Source organism: Rhineura floridana, chromosome 16 (genome assembly GCF_030035675.1).
Source record: "Rhineura floridana isolate rRhiFlo1 chromosome 16, rRhiFlo1.hap2, whole genome shotgun sequence".
Lineage (NCBI taxonomy): Eukaryota > Metazoa > Chordata > Lepidosauria > Squamata > Rhineuridae > Rhineura > Rhineura floridana.
The window spans coordinates 5,092,208-5,113,060 of NC_084495.1; the positions used below are offsets into that span (position 1 = coordinate 5,092,208).

A 20,853-nucleotide genomic window follows, 5' to 3' on the forward strand; every position below is an offset into this window, starting at 1 on the left:
TATAATGTCATCGGCCAAGTTGTCCCTCTCCACCTCCACATGGTCTTTGTTGTTAGTGAGCTGGTCTACCTGCCCAGGCTGCGGGGAGGATGTCCGACTCCCCAGGTGGCATGCTACTTGGGGAGTGGATGGAAGCTACCATGATCTTCAGTAATTCACTTATAGCGATAGTATCTGTTTCCTTATCTAAAAGGCACAACTTGAAATTCCACCTACTGTACTGTCAACATGTCCACTTCTTCCTACTGGACTTTCATCATGCCATCAAAAGTATCATCTGTTGATTTCTGCTGAGCAAGTTCTACACTTAGGAAAAAGAAACCAAATGCACAGTTATAAGATGAGTTATAAGTATGGCTCAGCAATATTACATGCGAGAACGATGTTGGAATTGTTTATCACAAGCTGAATATGAGCCAACAGTGCAATGTGGCTTCAAAAAAGGCAAATGCTATTTTAGGCTGCATTAATTGAAGTATAGTTTCCAAATTGCATGAAAAACTAGTTCCCCTCTATTTGGCACTGAGTAGGTCTCATTTTGGACACCGCATCCAGTTCTGGACATTGCACTTTAAAGCACATGCAGAGGAACTGGAACAGGTTCGAGGAGGGCAACGAGGATGACCAGGGGACTGGAAAAAAAGCCCTGGCTCAGTGATCAAGTACATGTTTTGCAAGTCAAAGACCCAAGGTTCAATCCTTCACATCCCCTGATGAAACTGGGAGAGGTCCCCTGCCTGAAGTCCTGGGGAGCTGCTGCCAGCTGGGCGAGATGGACCAACGGCCTGACTCTGTCCAAGGCTGCTGCTTGGGCATTCTGTGCCCACCGAACATGCTCAGTCCTTCTTGGGCTTCCCCCATCAATCTGGTTTTTCTCTGGAGTTGGCAGGGCGGGGGTTCTCTTGATTTCCATCAGGACATTTAAAGGTAGCTCTCAACTTGAACCAGGAAATAACCTGCCCAGACAATGAGAGAGTTATCTCTACCCTTTCTTCCTTTTTTTCCAGCCAGTCCATTCCATTCCCCCCTTGCCTGGTTGCCTTTTTCTTTCCATTTTCGTCAGTCATCTTACAGTGGCCATTGGATCCTCAGTAGGCTGTTTTAGGGGGTTGCTCCTTTTATACCCCTGCAAACCTCGAGGTTACCCTCTGTCTGCTGATGTCTCCCGTTTGTGGGCAGGTGGTACGGTTTTGGCTACTTCGGTACCTTCACAGGTGTTTTTGCTTATTGGCCAAGGATCACCTGGGTCACCCATAGTCTTGAAGTGAGCTCTGCGTGTTGCACCTTTACCTGTCTCTAAACAAACAAACCTGCGGCTGCCAGTTTGAGTCACTGGGGTATGTATGGTGCTGTCACTGCCTGGGGGCAAAGGGTGGCTGTAATTTTATGCAGGATGGGTCCCAGGTTCAATCACCAGTTAAGAGAGCTGGAGGAAAAGATCTCTGCTGAACCCCTGGAAACCTTCTCCCAGGCAGATGCCATCACGAGGCCAGGTTAGATGGAGCAAAGAGTCTGGCTCTGCTGGTGCTCAGTAAACACTTCTTTGTCCCAACTCTGGTTTGGCCCCTGGACCAAATCCCACTAAAAGAGCTATATTGGGGAAATGGCACCCATAGGACCTAGTGGGGCTGCTGTGTCACCAGGGAGGGGTGCCAATGAGGTCATGGGGGCGTGGCCAGTTCATCCCCTTCCTTGGCAAAGATATTGTGGACACTTAAGCCTTGCCATTTTACAAATGCGCAGCACCTGACTAGACTGAAGAGCGTTCAGAAGGAGTCCCTGCTGTTATAGTTGCTTCTCTGCTGGGAGAAAAGTTGTGTGGCCTTCACCTACTCTGGCTTTCCCCCATCCTCCTCATTTGCAAAGAAAGAGTGGAGATTTAAATACTGCAGTTTTATTAATGCTTAGCACCTCAGTGACCTTGGTTCAGGAGGGTCCCATCAGTCACAATTACGAGAGTGAGTTTATGCCACAATCAGCAGACATTGCTGAAGTAAGCCCCATTGAATTCTATGTGGGTTTCTCTCTGATAAGTATGTACAGCCTTGCAGCCTGAATTGGTTAGTCTTGAAAGTAGCAAGCAAGACTTTCAAGAAGGGCTCTAGCACCTGCACATAGTCAGCACTGTAGTGTTAAGGGAATCCATCAGTGTCCTATGGGTTCCAGTTCATCGGAGACTAGAACAGATCAGTCCAGATTTACAAAAAAAAAAAAAAATACTCAGGAGTTTAGACTCTGAGGAAATTGAAGAGAGAGATTTCTGGTGGATTTTTTTTATCATTCTTAATGTGTGTTCCAGTTTGTTCTAAATAAAAATAGTTTGGTGACATCTTATAATCTCTTAGTACATTTTATAATCTCCACAGTATTATTGTTCTGCTCGCATTCTTCCCACACCACACTGACAGCAGCAATCAGTACATTTACACAATAAATAATCCTAGGGAAGCTCAAGCGGTAAACACACCCATGCCCCTTTGCCCTGTACAGTCTGTGAGATCCCTGTATGCAATATGGTATTATTGATCATGCACCTTGATCAAGTGGCCAGTCTTACAGCATCTATGGCTGCCTAAAAAGAAATTAATGTTCCGGCATGTCTTTGAAGAAAGAAAAAAGCCTACATTTTTTTCCTTTCCTCCACCTCTCCTCTTAGCATAATTATCTTAATTCCACCTACTTTGAATGAGGGGAAACCGCTACAGGAAATGTGGGAAACACATTTTTATAAAGTAATATAATTCCTTCCCATCACCCCATCCATTAAAAATGGTATTAGTAAAAACAATCCATTTATTTTACAAATAAGAGACAGTGTGTCCAGTGAAGAGCACTCAAACACAAATGGGAATAAAGAAACAAAGGGTTATAGTCAACTAAGGCTTACTCAGAGTAGACCCATTAAAATGAGTGGACTTTAGTCATGTCTGTTAACTTCAATGGGTCTACACTGAGTAGGTGTAGCATTGAATGCCACCCAAACAGCCCGTGTGCTTTGCTACTTTGTAAGCACGGTCTTCAAGGAAAGAGCTCAGAGCATGCCCAGAACAGATGTATTGGCTGGTGGATGTACTATAACAGTATTATTTATTTATTTATTACACACATGCCCTTCACCCTAAGGTCCTAGGATGGATCACAAGAATTTAAAATACATTTAAACAGCTTTTAACACATATTTAAAAATAAACCTATTAGCATTAGATTCTGTGGCTAGATTGTCAGCATGGCAAGAGGAGGGAGGGGGGCAACTGCACAACTAAGGCTAAGAGAAACCCTGGAGAGCCTCTGCCAGTCAGTGTGGGCAATACTGAGCTAGATGGATCAGTGGTCTGAATCAATATAAGGCAGCTTCCCATGTTCTTATGAGCCAGTAGCTCCATTAACATACGCATTTACTCTCATGCGTTCTTCCCGTGCCTGGAGACAGTTGGGTGAGACTTCTTGGCCACAGCAATGCTTTTGGATTAAGGTTGAGTGTGGGGTGCAGAGAGCGGATTGGCCAGAGAATGGGAGATTGACAGAAATGTCTTCAGGAGCCTCTCTAAATTCAAATGGATTCCGGAAGGGTGTGTGAGAAAGAAAAGAGTGTGGCTTTGAGATTTTGGGAGAAACTTTAAAAACTTGCTTGACATTTCACTTGGCAAGGGCTAAGCCCTGGTTTGCTCTAGTGAACCAGCCTCCACTGGGTGTGTGTATGCATGTGTATATATATATATGTATATGTATGTGTGTATATGTATGTGTATATATATATATATATGCTAAGTAATAGAAGGACCCCCACAACATTCAGATTGTTCCCTCAATACAGTTACACTTTTCAGAGGTTTCTCCCTTAAAGCCAGTTGAGAGGTTTCCACCTCTTAGACCAGCCTTTCCCAACTAGTGGGCCACCAGATGTTGTTGGACCACAACTCCCATCAGCATCAGCCAGCATTGCCAAAGGTCAGGAAAGATTAGAATTGTGGTCCAACAACATCTGGTGGCCCACTAGTTGGGAAACACTGTCTTAGACCAAATATACATCGCTGGGTTGTTGCCTAAAATGTTCTGAGTGCTTTGGACAGCGAGTGTTCATTCATTTTATAACAAATGAAAATCTGAACTGAATGGGATCTACCTTAGTTCAATTAGTGAGCTAAAAGTGGAATAAGATCAAATTAGTAAGAAAATGGATGTGACTTTCACTAATTAATTGCAAAACAAATGAGGTTTTAATCATCAAATTAATTGGAGCAATAGCCTATGTAGTAGATTTATATCCCGCTGTTTAAGAGCATCTCACAAAAACCAAAAATGATTGCACACCCATAAAGTGGAAAGGAGAGAATACAAATATTATCTTGATAGGGTAATTAAGCCACATTTATTATAAAGAAAATCTGTAGTATCAAAATCATTTTAAACTAGCATCTGCATTTGAATGCATTTTTATTTCCTTGTCTAAATGCCTGAATTGTATTCTGTTTTGGTAATATTTCTTCTGTTGTTTAGAAGTATTTAGGTTAGTCACAAGTTCTGGCCTTGATCCAATGAAGGCCCCCACCCCTACCCCCACTTTTATGGATAGAACAGCAACAGCACTGCGAATCCTTCTGATCTTGTGAACAACAGAGAGAGAGAGAGATGCTTCCTTTAAACAAAAAGTCGCCATTTAGCTGGCATGATGAATAGGGAAATGCTTGTCCCCCATGCCATTTGTCTAATCTGTTTCAAAAGCCATCGGACCTAATGACCTTGTGGTTAATTAATGCAGAAATTGTGTGTTGAATTGCCTCTCTTCTGCCCTGAGTTTCCTAGCAAGTAGGTTCACTGAAAGAGATATCATTTTTAGTAACTTTTAGTTTCCTTTTTCTTTTGAGGTGAAGAATTCAACATTGGCTTTCATTAAAAAAATAGTTTCTATCCTCAAAGGCCAACCTACCCTCAGGACGTGAGGGTGGGGAGGGCTGAGTTGATGGCTTCAAGATCCTGCACCATTCAGTCATCCCACCCCCCAACTTGGCCAGTCATAGAATCAGAAGCATGCATGTAAGACGTTTCACCTTGTGGGTCAAGATAAGGGGGTGATAGCAAAGAGTGCCAAGTGTCTAGCAGTTGTCCCAATGATACTCTCTAATAATTTTTAACTTAATTTGGCAATTTTGTCTGCTGAGATATTTATTTGTTTGCCTTTTGTACATAAATTGCAGTGGCTGGTGGCTGATGCAAATGCATGTCTATCTAAATGGCAATACATGTCCCAGGGTATGGTCTGAAGGCACATGAGGCCACCACCTTGGTGAAGCTCAGCAGGTCTGGGTCAGTGCCTGGATGAGAGATCACCTGGGAACCACATGTATGCTGCCTTCGATTCATTGATGAAAGAAATGGGGATATAAATGTAATAAAATAAAAATAAATGAATAGCAGAATTCAGCTTTTCTTGTGGCAGGATTTTGCCTTTGATGCATCTGCTGTCTACCTCATTCTTTTTACCACCCCCAAAGATCAACAGGGTCACATTTTCAGATTGTTTGATCTGCTGCAAATTGTTTGGGGAGGGATTCTGTTTATGAGCACAGAAAAGAACCTTTCTTCCTAGGAACTCCTTTTTCCACAGAGACATCTGCTAAATACTTTTTATAACTCTTAAGGAACTGGAGCACTTTGCTGGAATTCTTTGCAGAAATAGCCATCTCGGATTTGCCAGTAAGTCCTGCCTCCCCTGAACTCCTAGGTCCCCCCCCCAATCAGTTGTTGTTGTTTTAAAAGCAGGATCAGGATTTGCCCACTACATCTCCCCGCCTACTTGTTCATTTTCTTTTTATCCAGATGGTGGAGCCTGAAAGTTTAATAAATTGCAGAGTTCGTTGCTTACAGACCTGCCTTTTAACCTGCTGAGCAAACATCTGAGGAAGATTGCAAAAGAGAGTCCCAAGTATCTGGGTGCACTATGAAAACTATAATCGCTGCTTATTCCCAAAACCAGAGCGGTAAGCAAAATCACCAGTGGAAGGTTTAAAGAGATTGCAAATGTGTTTGTTGGGGATGGCCTTGTTAATGTTGAGTTGTTTGGTGATGTGGGTTGACAATGTGCAGAATAACACATTTGATTTTGGGGCACCCAGCAGGTCTGGCAAGGTGTAGGAATGTGTGCTATACATTGGGTGGGATTTGGTTATCTGGGGATAATGCTGATGAAGATCCACCCCAAAATCTAATTATATTTCTGGCTAGTTTAATGGAAATAAAATTGTTAAGCCTGAAATCAGTGCAGGTTTCAGAGCTTGATCTGGGCCAATAAATTGAGGTCCAATCCTGCAAAGACAGAGGTGTTATGTGTCCAAAGTGCTCATGTCTGGGTGGTGGCGAGACGGCCTGTTCTGGATGGGGTTGCAGTCCCCTGGAACGAGCAGGCACAGAGCCTGAGGGTACCTCTGGATCCAACATGGTCACTGGAGGCTCAAGTGGCGTCCATGGCTAGGAGTGCCTTTTTCCAGCTCCGGCTGGTTCACCAACTTTGGCTTCTTTTGGACAGAAATGACTTGGCCACGGTACTGCATGCTCTAGTAACTTCCAGATTGGATTATTGCGATGCACTTTACATATCCTTGAAGACAACTCGGAAACTTCAACTGGTCCAAAATGCAGCAGCCAGATTACTGGATGTGGTTTATTTATTTATTTATTTATTTATTTATTTATTTATTTATTTATTTATTTTATTTAATTTATATACCGCCCTAAGCCCAAGGGCTCTCTGGGCGGTGTACATAAAATAAAACAGTCAGGAATATATAAATACAATAATACAATAAAATCAAGCCAACAAAGGTAAACAAAAATAATCAAACAGCAGCAAAATACAACAATACATATAATAAAACGCATTAAAATGCCTGGGAATATAAAAAGGTTTTCACCTGGCGCCGAAAAGATAGCAGCGTCGGCGCCAGGCGCACCTCATCAGGAAGACCATTCCATAGTTCGGGAGCCACAACCGAAAAGGCCCTATTTCTAGTCACCACCCTCCGAGCTTCTCAGTGGGATGGTACTCGGAGGAGGGCCTTAGATGTTGAGCTCAGTGTACAGGTAGGTTCATATTGGGAGAGGCGCTCCACCAGGTATTGCGGTCCCATGCCGTGTAAGGCTTTATAGGTCAAAACCAGCACTTTGAATCTAGCCCGGAAACAAATAGGAAGCCAGTGCAGACGAGCCAGAACGGGTGTAATATGAGCGGACCTTCTTGTCCGCGTCAACAATCTGGCCGCTGCATTCTGGACTAACTGTAGTTTCCGAACTGTCTTCAAGGGCAGCCCAACGTAGAGCGCATTGCAGTAGTCCAATCTAGAAGTTACCAGAGCATGAGTTCCCTTTAGAACTCATATAACCCCTGTTTTGAAACAGCTTCATTGGTTGCCAGTTTGTTTCTGGGCCCAATTCAAGCTGCTCACGGTAGTGTTTAAAGCCCTAAATGACTTAGATCCCAAATATCTGAAAGACCACCTCTTTCCCTACAGCCCCTCTCAGGGGTTGAGGTCAGTAGAGGGGGCCCTTTTGGTAGTTCCACCACCTTCAGAAGCCCTGGTGGTGGTGGCCCAGGAGAGGGCCTTCTCTGCGGCAGCCCCTAAATTGTGGAACTCCCTCCCCACCGAGGTACATCTGGCAACCACTGTACAACTTTAGGCGAATGCTGAAGATGCACCTCTTTAGCCTAGCCTTTGACACCTGAGACGTGTATCTTTAGGACCCATCCCATTTTGTGATTCTGGTTGTATTTAATTGTTTTTAACACTGTATTTTAAGGTTGTTGTAACCCACCCTGGGATCTATAAATGCTGCTGTTGCTTCTTCCTGTTGTTGTTGTTGTTGTTGTACCTTCTTGGAAATTTGAGACAGTATCAAATTATCAATCTGCCAAAACAGTCCTTTTCTCTCTCTCTCTCTCACACACACACGCACACACACAGATTCCTCTGCCCAAATCACACAGAGATGTTTCTTGTTTTGCTGTTAGCTGCTGTTCCAATTCATTTCAGCCAGACCTGGAGAGACTGTGTCCAGACAAAGTGCTAGAAAATGAAGAAGCGCCGTACTTTGTCTTACGACATGAATGTTTAGGGATTAGCCATTTCCTTAAAATAATGCATATTGTAATAGACAGTCACCTGGAGGTATTTTGGCTTTCTGGTGTGTATTGAAAAGTGCCCTAAGAAAGTAAGAGCCCTTCAGCTGGCCAGGCCAAAAGGGGACCCATCTAGTCCAGCCTCCTGTTCTCACAGTGGCCAGCCAGATGCCCCAATGGGAAGCTGACAGGCAGGACCTGAGTGCAACAGCATTCTCCTGTAGTTTCCAGCAACTAGTATTCAGAAGCATACTGCCTCCAACAGGGGAGGTAGAACATAGCCATCATGGTTAGTAGTCACTGGTTGGCCCTACAGGTTTCCCTGCCTGAAACGTGCATTAGAATTTCTCCAAATAATGTTATTGTGCTTAAAGTATCCCAATAGATCTTTAAAAAAAAAACTCTAGGAAGAAGATTCCATAGGAAAATTTACTTAACTATGGGAGTGTTTCAGCAATGGGATAAATCTGGAGAGTGAGCGATTATCAGACCAGAGAGGCCATGCTTCACATTCTCATTAAGCCATGAAGATCAGAGGATTTATTTATTTATTTTATTTTATTACATTTATATACCGCCCCATAGCCTTGGATCATCCCCAGTTTCACATGCATTGTCTGTGATATTTGCTCTAAGGGCCTGTCTATCATATGCTGCTAGAGTGGGCAGATTGCTGCTTCGGGTGCTGCTAGATTGTGCAGCGTAACTGATTCTAAACGGGTCAGATTGGACCAAGGACGAGCAATGGTTGCTTCAGTCTTCTCCAGTTCAGATAAACCCTTGCGTTCAGACAGTTGTATGCCTGGATCTGCAGGGCCAGCAGGCATGAAGCGGGAAGGTGGATGGAAAGGGGTGTGGGTGTCATTGAACTCAATGTGGTGTCTCTTAAAAAATGGCGCAATCTGATGTTCCTAAAGGGCCGAAATAGGTCAAGGGGGGGGTCTATACAATATTCCTTATTGATTAGTGCTTTTGCAGCCAGTGTTTATTATTATTATTATTATTATTATTATTATTATATCCCGCCCTTTCTCCCAGCACGAGCCCAGAGCGGCAAACAAAAGCACTAAAAACATTAAAACATGATAAAAACAAACTTTAAAACACATTAAACCAAAACATCTTCAAAAACGTTACTTAAAAAAAGCTGTCAAAACATCTTCTAAGATTAAAAACATTTTAAAAAAGAAAGTTTAAGAACATATTAAAAAGCAATTCCAACGCAGATGCAGACTAGTATATCATGGAATTGTTCGTTTTAAACAGATTAATGTATAAATATATTATTATTCATGGTATGATTGACAATTGATTTTAATGCTGTGTATATGTATGCTTTTACAGATTATCCTTGATAAAGGGTTCTTTCCACCCGAAATGCATCAGGCAGCAATAAAAACACTTTTGCTTTTCACTGGCAAGGCACTTTGAGAGTTCCCCTCTCCTTGGTTGCAGTACTTTTGGGTGCCTCTCTCCTTGCTTTTCCGCCATGCTTTGCAATGGGTGCCCTCCTTTGACTAGTAAAGTTAATATCCCTTGCATCACATTACTAGCGGCAAGAGGGAGGCGGCGCCAGCTCCAAAGTGGTAAAAAGAGGTCCTGTCACTGAAAGCAAGCAAGACAAATTTCAGCAACGTTGTCAAGACACAATAATATTTCAGGAGTTTTGAGAGCTGCATTAAGAGGGAGCCTGAGAGCAGGTGGTGATTCAGTCCTTCGTTGGAAGCACATTCTCTTGTAGTTGTCTTTTTTTAAAAAAAGACATGGGTGGCCCCTCCCTGGTTAGTCAGGATGGTGGTAAGCAAGTACTTTATAGCACAGGACATTTCTTGTTAACCTCCTTTTTGCACCACACCAAAATCTTGCCTTGCAAGGCTGACCAAACCTCCTCATGCCCTGAATATTATGCTACAGATGACCAACCAGAGGCCTTTGTGGGCTTGGCTGCTCCTAAATGCTTTTGGTTAGAGTGTTGGACTAGGACCTGGGAGACCAGGGTTCGAATCCCCACACAGCCACGAAGCTCCCTGGGTGACCTTGGGCCAGTCACTGCCTCTCAGCCTCAGAGGGAGGCAATGCTCTGAATACCGCTTACCATGAAAACCCTATTCATAGGAGCGCCATAAGTCGGGATCGACTTGAAGGCAGTCTATTTCCATTTCCAACTTTGGTGGGCTTGCTGCCAAGAGGGAGTAAAAAGCTCTCTTATAAACCTATGTTGCTGTGTGGGCCGGGTGTGAGTGTGATGTCTCACTGTGAGCAGTGAAGCACAATGGGATCTGGATGGGATGATGCGGCCATCACTGGGTGTAAGTGTCACATGAGGGGCTAGTGTGAAGTGTCAGTGAAAAACCATCTTGGGCTAGGCTAGAGCAAGCCAGGCCCAGCTGAAAAGTCCCCCTCAAACACCAACTCCCTTCCAGCACCTGGGTTTTCCAGTCAGGCACATTTCCTCAGAGAGAATCAATTGACCTCCTGCCCCCCTTTGTGTGCTGTGATATCTGTGGCAGTTAATGTTTCACCTCATTTAGCCACGAGGAAATCAGGTGCCAAGGTCCTGGGGCGTTGAGGCTGAGAGACAGGATGGGATCTTGGCGTGAGGCTTCCCTTATCAGTCACAGGAGAACAGGTAGGGAGGCAGCTAGAGATGTGAAATACCCAGACATTTGAAGCCATGTGGGGGGGGGGGCATTTTTCAGGGGGAAAAACAGAAATGGGGGGGATTGAAAATGCAATGCTTATTTTTTTTAGCATCCTTTACAGACTGAAAGTCACTTTGTTACTTTCAGAACATAAAATGTAATATGCATAACTTGGTTTGTCCATAAAATTATCATGCCTGGTATATTAGTAATCAGTCTCATTTCTGAGCTATCACTAGGAGTTTCTGTTCTTCTGTCTTGTCCTGTGAAGAGGACAGAAACAGATTCACCAGCTATGCCCCTGTCCGAGGAAGCCCAGAAGGCACCGAGTCCTCCTTCCTCCTCTTGTGTCAATGGCCATGTCTCCTAGTCTACTTTCACACGTGGGGCTGACTGCGTTAGTTTAACGGATTGAAAAGGTATCCTTCTGTCCCGATTTCTAAAATCCCGTTCAAACTGCAGTACCTGTTGTGTTAAGGAACAGTCAATTTTTACGCCGACATGCCGGCATTTCATGCAACTGTCTTTACATGGCTTGTTTTCGTCCCTCACCCATTATGCACATGCGCACTGTTCCCCCCGTGTAGGAGGTCTAAGATCCTGTCCTGTGGCCATGCAAGCCCTCTCCCTTTAGGATCTGACTTTTTACATTATTTTAGTTGTATCGACACAGGTGTGTGTAGGAAATGCTGCTGCTATCTGCGCTGATGCTGGAATACCAGTACAAGTTTTGTTAGGTAAAAAAAACCCCACATAACTAAAGGGCAGGAATGCACTGCATGCTGGGATGTCTGTCACGCGAGGAGCTGCAACTTGCGGAAAACTCCCGCGATCTTCCAGGTTCCCAGCCTTGCTAATGGATTCTTTCTGGTATCATTTATCACGGAAATTTACGCTAAACTTGCACTACATTCCATTAGAATTCTGGAACTAGCTTGTGCGTTGTGTGAGAGATCAAATATAATGCGCAAATTACCAGGTAAGAAATTGTCAGAATAACGGAATAAAGTGCAGTGTGAAAGCAGCCCTAGAGGCTGAAGTGCGTCTTGCTCTTGCACCACAGAGTTGTGCTCCCAAAGTCCAACTCGGGACTTACTTGTCCTCAGTGTACAGCAGTTGAAATGATCTGATACTGTATGTAGTCTTACTTAAAAGTCTTCCTGTCTCTTGGTTTTTGCAATCATTGGGGGGGGGGAAGAGTAAATAGATGAATGTCTTAAACATTTTATTCATCTTTCTAAAAGAAAATATTTCGTAATCCAAAAATTTTCAATTCTTCAGAAAACAAAACAAAAGAGGCTTCAGAAAGAAAAGGGGGGAACCCGGCATGATCTTTTCTGAAATTTCCTGGGTTTTTCCTGGGCTTTCACATCACTAGAGGGAGCTGTTTCAACAGTCCAGGTGTGGCTGGCCCAGGGCCACAGGTAGCCGCTTTCCACTCCTGCAGACTGGATGGGTGAAAGTTTGGGCCAGCCCTCGTGAGCCAGGCAGGCAATGGAGGCTGTTGTGCTGAGTTACTTTTCTATCCTGGCTTTCTCCAAGGAGCTCAAAGCAGTTTGCATGGGTCTGTCCCCTTCCCCATTTTATCTTCACAATAACCCTGAGACAGTCAACAAGTCTGCCCTCATGTTCAACCAAAATCTTGGTTAGTCACAGTCTCTCTCCCCTCACAATTTTTGCTGAAGGGTTGAGAATGAGATCCTTGTTAATGCCTTCTCCCACAACAACAGACTTCCCTAGGAGCCAATAAGCATAAAAAAGGAGAATGTTAGCTACTGAGAAGAATCTTCTCAGTGGCTAACTGGCCTCCTTTCACTCTGATCGGCTCCAATCTGCAGAAAAGGACAAAGAAACATGTTAAAAGACTCTTCTCAGTGACTAACATACTCTCATTTTATGCTAATTGGCTTGTCGGGTGATGGAGGAATAGGGATGCTCCTGGGACCCTGCTTCCCAAAACATAAAGGGTCTAAGACCCTCCGAGACCCCAGGAGACTACACCCCAGTTTTCACATGTGCTGCTGCCTAACCAGGTTTTCCCATTGTGCGTGTTCTGCGTATTTACAGAACTTTGCATCTCTTGAATTTTATTTTGTTGCTTTCAGTCCAGTTTTCATTTTGAATTTCATTCCTGCCTTCTGAGGCGCTAGTGATCCATCCCCTTCCAGTGTTGTGTCATTTGCAAATGTAATAACACTACAGAGTACCGGGCCTGGAGCCCTGCAGCGCCCTTCTCAAAACCCGTTCTGTGAGGAAGCACTGATGACAAAGTAATAATAATAATAATAATAATTTTTATTTTTCAGTCGCCTGTCTGTCCGGGTTAGGGACACTCTAGGCGACTTACAACAAGAATAAAAAGCAATACATATATATATATATATCACAAGCAAATTTAAGCTAAAAACCATTCTTCAGTTCATTATAACATAGAGTTAATCTGTCCCAATCTTGTAGGCCTGCCTGAACAGCCAGGTCTTCAAGGCTCGGCGATAGCTGGACAGGGAGGGAGCATGTCTGAGATCAAGAGGGAGGGAGTTCCAGAGGGTGGGGGCCACAACAGAAAAAGCCCTCTCTCTGGTCCGTACCAGCCTAGCTGTTCTCACCGGTGGGACCGAGAGAAGGTCTTGCGAGGCTGATCTCGTCAGGCGGCACAATCGGTGATTCTGAGGTTGCTCCAGACGGAAGTTTATTGTGGGATCTATGCTGCTCATGCATGCAAGGGTTTCACACCATCCACATGACATCATGGTCACCAAAAAGACAGCCTGGGCTTCTTTACGTGTTCTCTACAGCTGCAGTTGCTGCTGGTGTGGAAGCTCAGTTTGTCATGTGTGGTAATGTTGTGGTAGGTAGTCTATCTTCACATCACACGCCTACTTAGGTTTGTTCCTCACCTGAGCATGATATGGGCATGTCTATTTCCACCAAATGCCACAACTGAGTTCCAATTATTTGGAGGATCTATTCCCCCAAGAGCTCATCACAAGTGGGGAATTGCCATGGAGGCTAATCACATTATATACATCAGGAAAATTCCATGCAGTGTTCTGCACCATAATTTTGTCTGGATTTTTGCACAGCTAATTATTAGTCTTGTGCAATACCTCTGTATTAAAACTTAAAGTTAAAATTAAAGTGCCAAATTGCTGCTGTTAGGTCAAAGTGTTATATAAAGGTTGAAAAATTCAAAAAAGAAATATTTCCGAAGGAGAAAAAAACCCTGCCAATTGGAAAACGTGCAAGCCTGCATTACCCCCATTGTGAAACGTAGCTAAACTGGTAATCTTTACACTTCTGCTCTGGTGCACTTCCAGTAAAAAAACATTGTTTGAAAAGAGAGATGCACACAAGTGCAGAAATATCTGTGCACGTGCCCCAAATGGGAAAAAGTAGTGGAGGGCGAGGGAACACCAGCTGAAAATATGGCACAGAAACATTCTGCCAAGGACTGCTCACTGATGCCAACGGGAAACAGTTGGGAAGTCTATGGAAAACCTGAAGGAGCATCCATACGTGAGTTTAATGTGAATTTGCCGCTACTCATCTGTGTTTTCCCTGCATCCACAGGATCTCCTCCTCACTGAGATGACAGACCACACTTTCCCCCTTTAATCCAGCTAACCCGATAAGAAAAATGAATCCAAATTCACATGGCGCCCAGCAGAAGTGTCAGGTGCACAACATGACGTCATGTTTGGGGAAGGGGATGTCGCTCAGGGGTGGAGCATCTGCCTTCCATGCAGAAGATCCCAAGCTCAATCCTCAGCGTCTCCAAGTAGGCCAGGGAGAGACTCCTGCCAGAAACCCTGCAGAGCCGCTGCCAATCTGTGTTGACAATACTGAGCTAGGCGGACTCATGTCTGACTCAATAGAAGGCAGTTCCGGTTTTCCAATGTGGTCCCTATGCTCGGTGGGCAGTTCTTCAGATGTGACATCAGTGGGTGTTATCGGTCACCACACATCCTACTTCTAATTGGAGAGAACTCCAGAGCCTTAAATGGCCAATCCTTTGGCCTAAAGACAGGCACTCCTCCTCCGTTCCATACTTTCTCTCTCCTCCTGCTCCTCCTGCGCCGATGGACTGGTGATGTGCGGTGGGAGGCATCTGATTCTTCAGGCTCAGGAGGACCAGACTCTGGATGCATAGGCCCTGGTGCTCTGGGAGGTTCCTCTAGGGATCCCTGTCCAACAGCCTCAGGTGCTATAGTCTCCCTATCTGGCACCCCTGCAACCTCTGACCCTGGGTCCACGTCACTGCTAAATTCAGGGGTCATGCCAATGAGGGGGGGGGTTCGTTTAATGCTTTGCTGAAATCAAGACACATCCACAGCATCCCCACTATCTGCCCAAGCTAGTAACCTGGTTTTAAAAAAGAGATAAAATTAATCTAGCAGGATTTATTCGTGATAAATCCATACTGGCTTTAACTAATCACTGTACTGTTGTCAGGATATTTATAGGCTCATTTATAACCTGTTCTAGTATCTTCCCTGGTATCCAAGATAGACTGCCTGGTTTATAGATTGAACCGTTAAATGACAACAAAATGAAAGGTGGGCTATGGAAGAACAGGTAGATTACAATCCGGAATTACTTTGTCTGTTATCACTGTGGAAGATGTAGGGCAAGCTGTCTGTTCTTTGCAAGTGTTAATATGCACGTGTGGATACAAGATGATCTGATTAGTTGAACTTGTACTCTTAATACAGGAAGGTAAATACGACTTGATAGGTATAACTGAAACTTCGTGGGATGACTCCCATGACTGGAACACAACAACTGAAGGATATAGCTTGTTCAAAAAGAACAGTAGGAATAGCAAGGGAGGCGGAGTCGTGCTGTATGTTAAAAATATATATCCCTGCACAGAAATACAGGAGGATGAGCTTGGTAGGTCCACCGAGAACGTCTGGATAAAAATAAATGGGGCAAGGGATAAAAGGAACATGGTGGTTGGCGTCTACTACCAACCACCCAATCAAGAAGAAGATGAAGATGAAACCCAATGTTTCAAGGAGGCATGATGTAGTAGTAATGGGAGACTTCAGTTGCCCTGATATCAGCTGGGAGACAAATTCTGCCAAATGCAGCCCCTCCAAGAAATTCCTGATGTGTTGGAGATAACTTTCTCCTACAGAAAGTGGAGGAAGCAACTAGAGGATCAGCTATCCTTGACTTGATTCTAACTAACAGAGAAGACTTTGTGGATGAAGTGGCAGTTATGGGAACTCTGGGGGAAAGGACAGTGACCACACCATACTAGAGTTCTTGGTTTTAAAGGAAGCAAAAGCTGTGTGTAGACATACGTGTACAATTGCAAATAGTTCCAACAATGAAAAAAAGGAAGACAGCAGAAGAAGCCAATGTGGCTTCACAAAAAGCTTAGAGATGACCTGAAAACAAAAAAAGGGCACATACAGGAAGTGGAAGGCCAGGCCACAAAGGAAGAGTACAGGCAGGTTGCACAGGATTACAGGAATGGTGTCAGGAAAGCTAAAGCTGAGAATGAGCTGTGGTTAATATGGATGCTAAAAGCAACAAAAAAGTGTTTGTCGGGTACATGCATAGTAAAAGACAGAAAAATGAAATGGTGGTTCAGCTACTCAATGAGGATGGCAAAATGGTAGACGGGGGAAAGGCAGAAGTGCTCAATTCCTACTTTGTCTCTGTCTTCTCCTAAAGAGGGTCTACAAATCTCCTGGCAAATTTGAAGTACAGGTTGAAGGGGCAGGACTGCAGCTTGAGACTGATAGACAAATGGTTAAGGAATACCTAATTACTTTGAACGAGATCACAGAATTGTAGAGTTGGAAGGGGCTTATAAGGCCATCTAGTCCAACCCCCTGCTCAATGCAGGAATCCAACTTAGAGCATATCCGACAGGTGGCTGTCCAGCTGCCTCTTGAAGGCCTCCAGGGTTGGAGAGCCCACCATCTCCCTAGGTCTTTGGTTCCATTGTCGTACTGCTCTAACAGGAAGTTTTTCCTGATGTTCAGCTGAAATCTGGCTTCCTGCAACTTGAGTTTTTGGACTTCCACCCAAAGCGCATGAGTAAACTAAGCAGTTATGAAATGTCTCCTTTTCTTGATTGGCAACTTGTTAAAGATTAGGAGTCACAGCAGGAATAATAGCGGTAGAAAGTAAGAAGTGGAGCTCCCCAAGAATCTCTGTTGGGACCAGTGCTTTTTGACAAAATGGCCAAATTTATGGATGGCAGTAAATCAGGCTTCCCAAACTGTGGTCCACGATCCACCTGTGGTCCACAGGCTTCATTCACGTGAACTGCAGCATGTCTGTGGATTTGTGCTTGAAGACAAGAGACTTCACATCCATTGCATTATTCATACTGGCGGTTAATTGTGTTTTTATGAAGCAATAAAAATGTAATTAAAAATCATACATCATCTAGCACAGCACATTATAATCATTAGAACAGGCAGAAAAATCATTAAGCGGTTTTCCATGACCCTCAGCCAAATAAGGCGGTGAAAGAGACCGTTTTTTCAGTGGTGGCACCTCAGCTATGGAATGACTGCCTGATTTTTTCAGAGCTAGGTGAAGACCTTTTTATTTTCCCAAGGTTCTCAACTGTAAAATCTTTTAGTTCTTTTTAGATCCTTTGTAAAAATGTTATTCACTGTTGCTGGTTTTATATTGTTGCTTTTTTTTGTTTTTAGATTTCATGATTGTGTCATTTCTGTATCTGGTGTTAAATTTTGGTTGCTGCATCTCAAGGATATTGTAGAGCAGGAGAAAGTGCAGAAAGGAACAATGGAGCTTTTCCATTTAGGGCTTATCCACATGGGAGCATTTCTTTGCAGCAAATACACCGCTTTTACTGTCATAATAGATTTGCAAGGTTCACACTTCATTCTCAATGGTAGCTTCAAAGCTGTTGTTTTCCATTCACACAAGTAGGCCTTCCTCTGGGAAGGATTAGTGTCATTGTTTCCTTGTGGCCCCGCCCTCTAATTTTACATTTTTACTCCCTCCGGTTGCTCAGTTACTGGGCATATGCAAATATTTCTGACCTGCACAGTATTTCCATTCCCTCCTGCCCCCCCCCACTTCCTGAAGTTTGGTGGTTGAAAAGAAGATAACTCACAGGCACCTTCTTTCGCCGTGGCTCCTTGATTTTTCTGGGTTAATTTTTCTATGCTGGAAAAACAAATCAATATAATATTGATATTTTAAATAACATATCAATATCAATATTTTCTCAAAATATCAATATTAAATATTTTGAAGTAACTTTTAAAAAAAATCCACTTGAGATTTTTTAGGGGGGGAAAACAGAAACCAGGTGCAGAGAGATGTCACTTAAAATTCTCTCCACAAAGATAGAGAATGTAAGAAAGAATGATAAAATCGAATGGCAATTCCCATCGCTAGTTACAAGGAGTGAAGGCAGTTTACTTGGGGAGAAAGAGAGGAAAGAAGGGAGGGCTGTGGCAAACTCTGAAGGGGGGAGGACAGAGCAGCCGGAAGTTGCTGGATAAACCACCGGAAACAAAATGGGATTCATGGGAGAGTTAGTGGATGGAGAAAGGGGAATAGCTGAAAGTGACGATTCACCCACCCACTAAAAACCATCAAAGCAAATTGTCTTCAAAGACACGTGGAGTGAAGTGGAGCCATATTGTTCTAAACTTTTCGTGTTATCAGCAGATTGGGTTAGTACAGATTTATGGGGGGAAACTGTGTGATAGCTTCTGTTTGTCGATAACGTCAAGTGAACCATGCGAACACCAAACACACAGTAAACCACCATGTAGATGAGCCCCCAGAAAAAAGACAACCAAGGCTTATAAAATTATGCATGCTGTGGAAAAAAGGGGATAGAGATAAGTTTTTCTTCCTCTCAAAATACTAGAATTCAGGGTCATCCAATTAAGCTGGTTGGCAAGAGATTCAGGGCACAATGAATCAATAATTTATGGAATTACATGGCTTTAAAAGGGGATTAGGGACATTCATAGAGAAGATTGTGGATGTCTGATAGTCATGATGGGAGTGAAACCTGAAGAGACAGATGCAGTATATCACTGAAAACCAGTCTGTGTGCCATTGTGAGAATCGGGATGTAGTCAAATTATCCCCAAGGGCAGAGCTTGGAAGATTACTTTTAAAAAGTAATAAATTACAGTTACAATTACTTGGCCCAAAAAAATAGTAATTACCGTTACAATTACAATTGCTCTGAAAGTAACTGATTGCTTTACTTTTTCTCAAAAGTAATCACTACAATTACATTTCAGTTACTTTTAAAAAAAAACTCCTACAAGGTGCTGGCCTTGGCTGCTGCACATCTAAGAAGCCTAAAACAATATTAAAAATAAACACACACACACAGGGGGTAGTAGAATAAAAAAAATTATCCATAAGATTAACATGATGGCATAACAGAATCTCACATCCCCCCAAGCAATGAAGATACCCCAACTCTTGAAATCAAATTTTACACTTGAAATGCTTTTATAATATGTTTCTGTTATGTCTCAAAAGAACAAGATGCTCAAAGAGCATGTCAGACAAGGAATGTCTTTTTACAGTCATTACGTTGCCACCAGTACTCAACAGGCGTTCTACTGCGGCGCTTGAAGGCATGCCTGTGTTGTGCTGCAAAAAACACCGCAGCACACGTGGAAAGCCATGGAGTGATGACACTTCCCTGCTGGGAGACCTCAGGTACCTCACCAGTTCCTCCTCAGCAGTGTCCACTGCTGACTTCTTGCCCTGGGGCAGAAAATTAAAGATGTCATCTTCTAAGTCATCTCCTTCCTGGTCTTTATCTGAAGACTGATCACTGTCCTCATTAAGTACACCCATCTTTATTTCAGCTTTCAACAAGGCTTCCATTGTGTATCTAAGAAAGAGAGAGGATATGTTAACACATATATGTTAGGAAACCATCATCTGCTCTTCATTTCCTGATGCTTGTCATGTCCCCTGGTTCAGGGTCCAGCCTGAGCCTGTGGATGATGACATGGAAGGTAGGAAGGTGACCAAGTCACCACACTCATGGGGCAGCACAGCAGACCCTTAAGGATTACCTGCAGCAACCCAAGGTTGTGATGAGGAGCCCCAGGAAGAAAAGGCCCAGCCCCTGCCTACCACCTTAAGCCCTCTGATGCCTCCCTTGAGACAACATTTCCCTTGGAGTAATCCACCCAAAGGGCTTCCCTAATGTTCTTACTTGGTATGGGTGGTGGCCTGACACGATTCCAGCCAATCTAGTTTGAAGCGAGGGTGTAGGCAGGCTGCCAGAAGAAGCCTCTTGTCCTCCCAGATAGCTGCAAACTGCTTTCTTAGGGCTTCGCGCACACCTCTCAGCAGCTGAAAACAGTATATGTACCTCTCAGGTTTGTTTTCCAGTCCTTCTAACTTGCGGTCCAGATTGCAGAGTGTTGGTAGCAAATACCCCATGAACATGCCGTTCTCCCGTTGCAGGATATCTAGGGACTGGGCTAGTGGCTCCATAATCTCTGTGTATTCCTGTACCACTTCAATCTCGGCAGCTGTGATCCTGGACAAGGAGCAGCGGTCCATTATGGCATGCATTTTTAGTGGCACAGTTGACAGGAGCTCATGTAGTTGCTTCAACGCATCAAAGGTGGAATTCCACCTGGTCTTATTCGGTACCTTCAGATACACACCACATTGCGCACGGATATACTCAGCAATCTGGGCTGACTGGTTCTGCTTGGACCACAACTTGCTGCACTTTCCCATCAAGGAACGAAAATGTTTCTTGAAAGGACCAAGAAGACTACTTTTGGAGGAGTCAGAAAGCATGGCCTCTATGTCTTGTGTTGCCACAAGGTTGAGGGTGTGGCTAGCACATCTCTGGTGTGGTGGTAAAACAAAATCCTCTCCTGAGTCTGCAGCTTCTTCCTCTGCCTCAGGTCCTGTGTCCAGGATCTCACAGATAGGCACAAACTCCACCTCAGCCTCCTCCTCCTCCTGGTTATCACCATCACCGTCACTGGTGCCTGCAGCTTCCACTGGTTCTTTGGCCATGAAAACTCAACGCTTTCACAAAGTTGGAGTCATAGTCTGTAGTAGTGCACATAACTTTGTTGTGGATCCTGTACTGCA

The 20,853-nt window shown here is 43.9% G+C and overlaps 1 protein-coding gene across 1 annotated transcript in view; it reads left to right on the forward strand.

Annotated features, from left to right (window-relative positions):
* The first annotated feature begins 5,829 nt into the window (after positions 1-5,829).
* The window catches only part of LOC133371350 (diacylglycerol O-acyltransferase 2-like), a 61,758-nt gene continuing 46,734 nt past the window's right edge, over positions 5,830-20,853 (forward strand). The window contains exon 1 of the mRNA XM_061598685.1: positions 5,830-5,978. Coding sequence (XP_061454669.1) covers positions 5,939-5,978 — 40 coding nt within the window. The 5' untranslated portion in view covers positions 5,830-5,938. The remainder of the gene's footprint in view (positions 5,979-20,853) is intronic.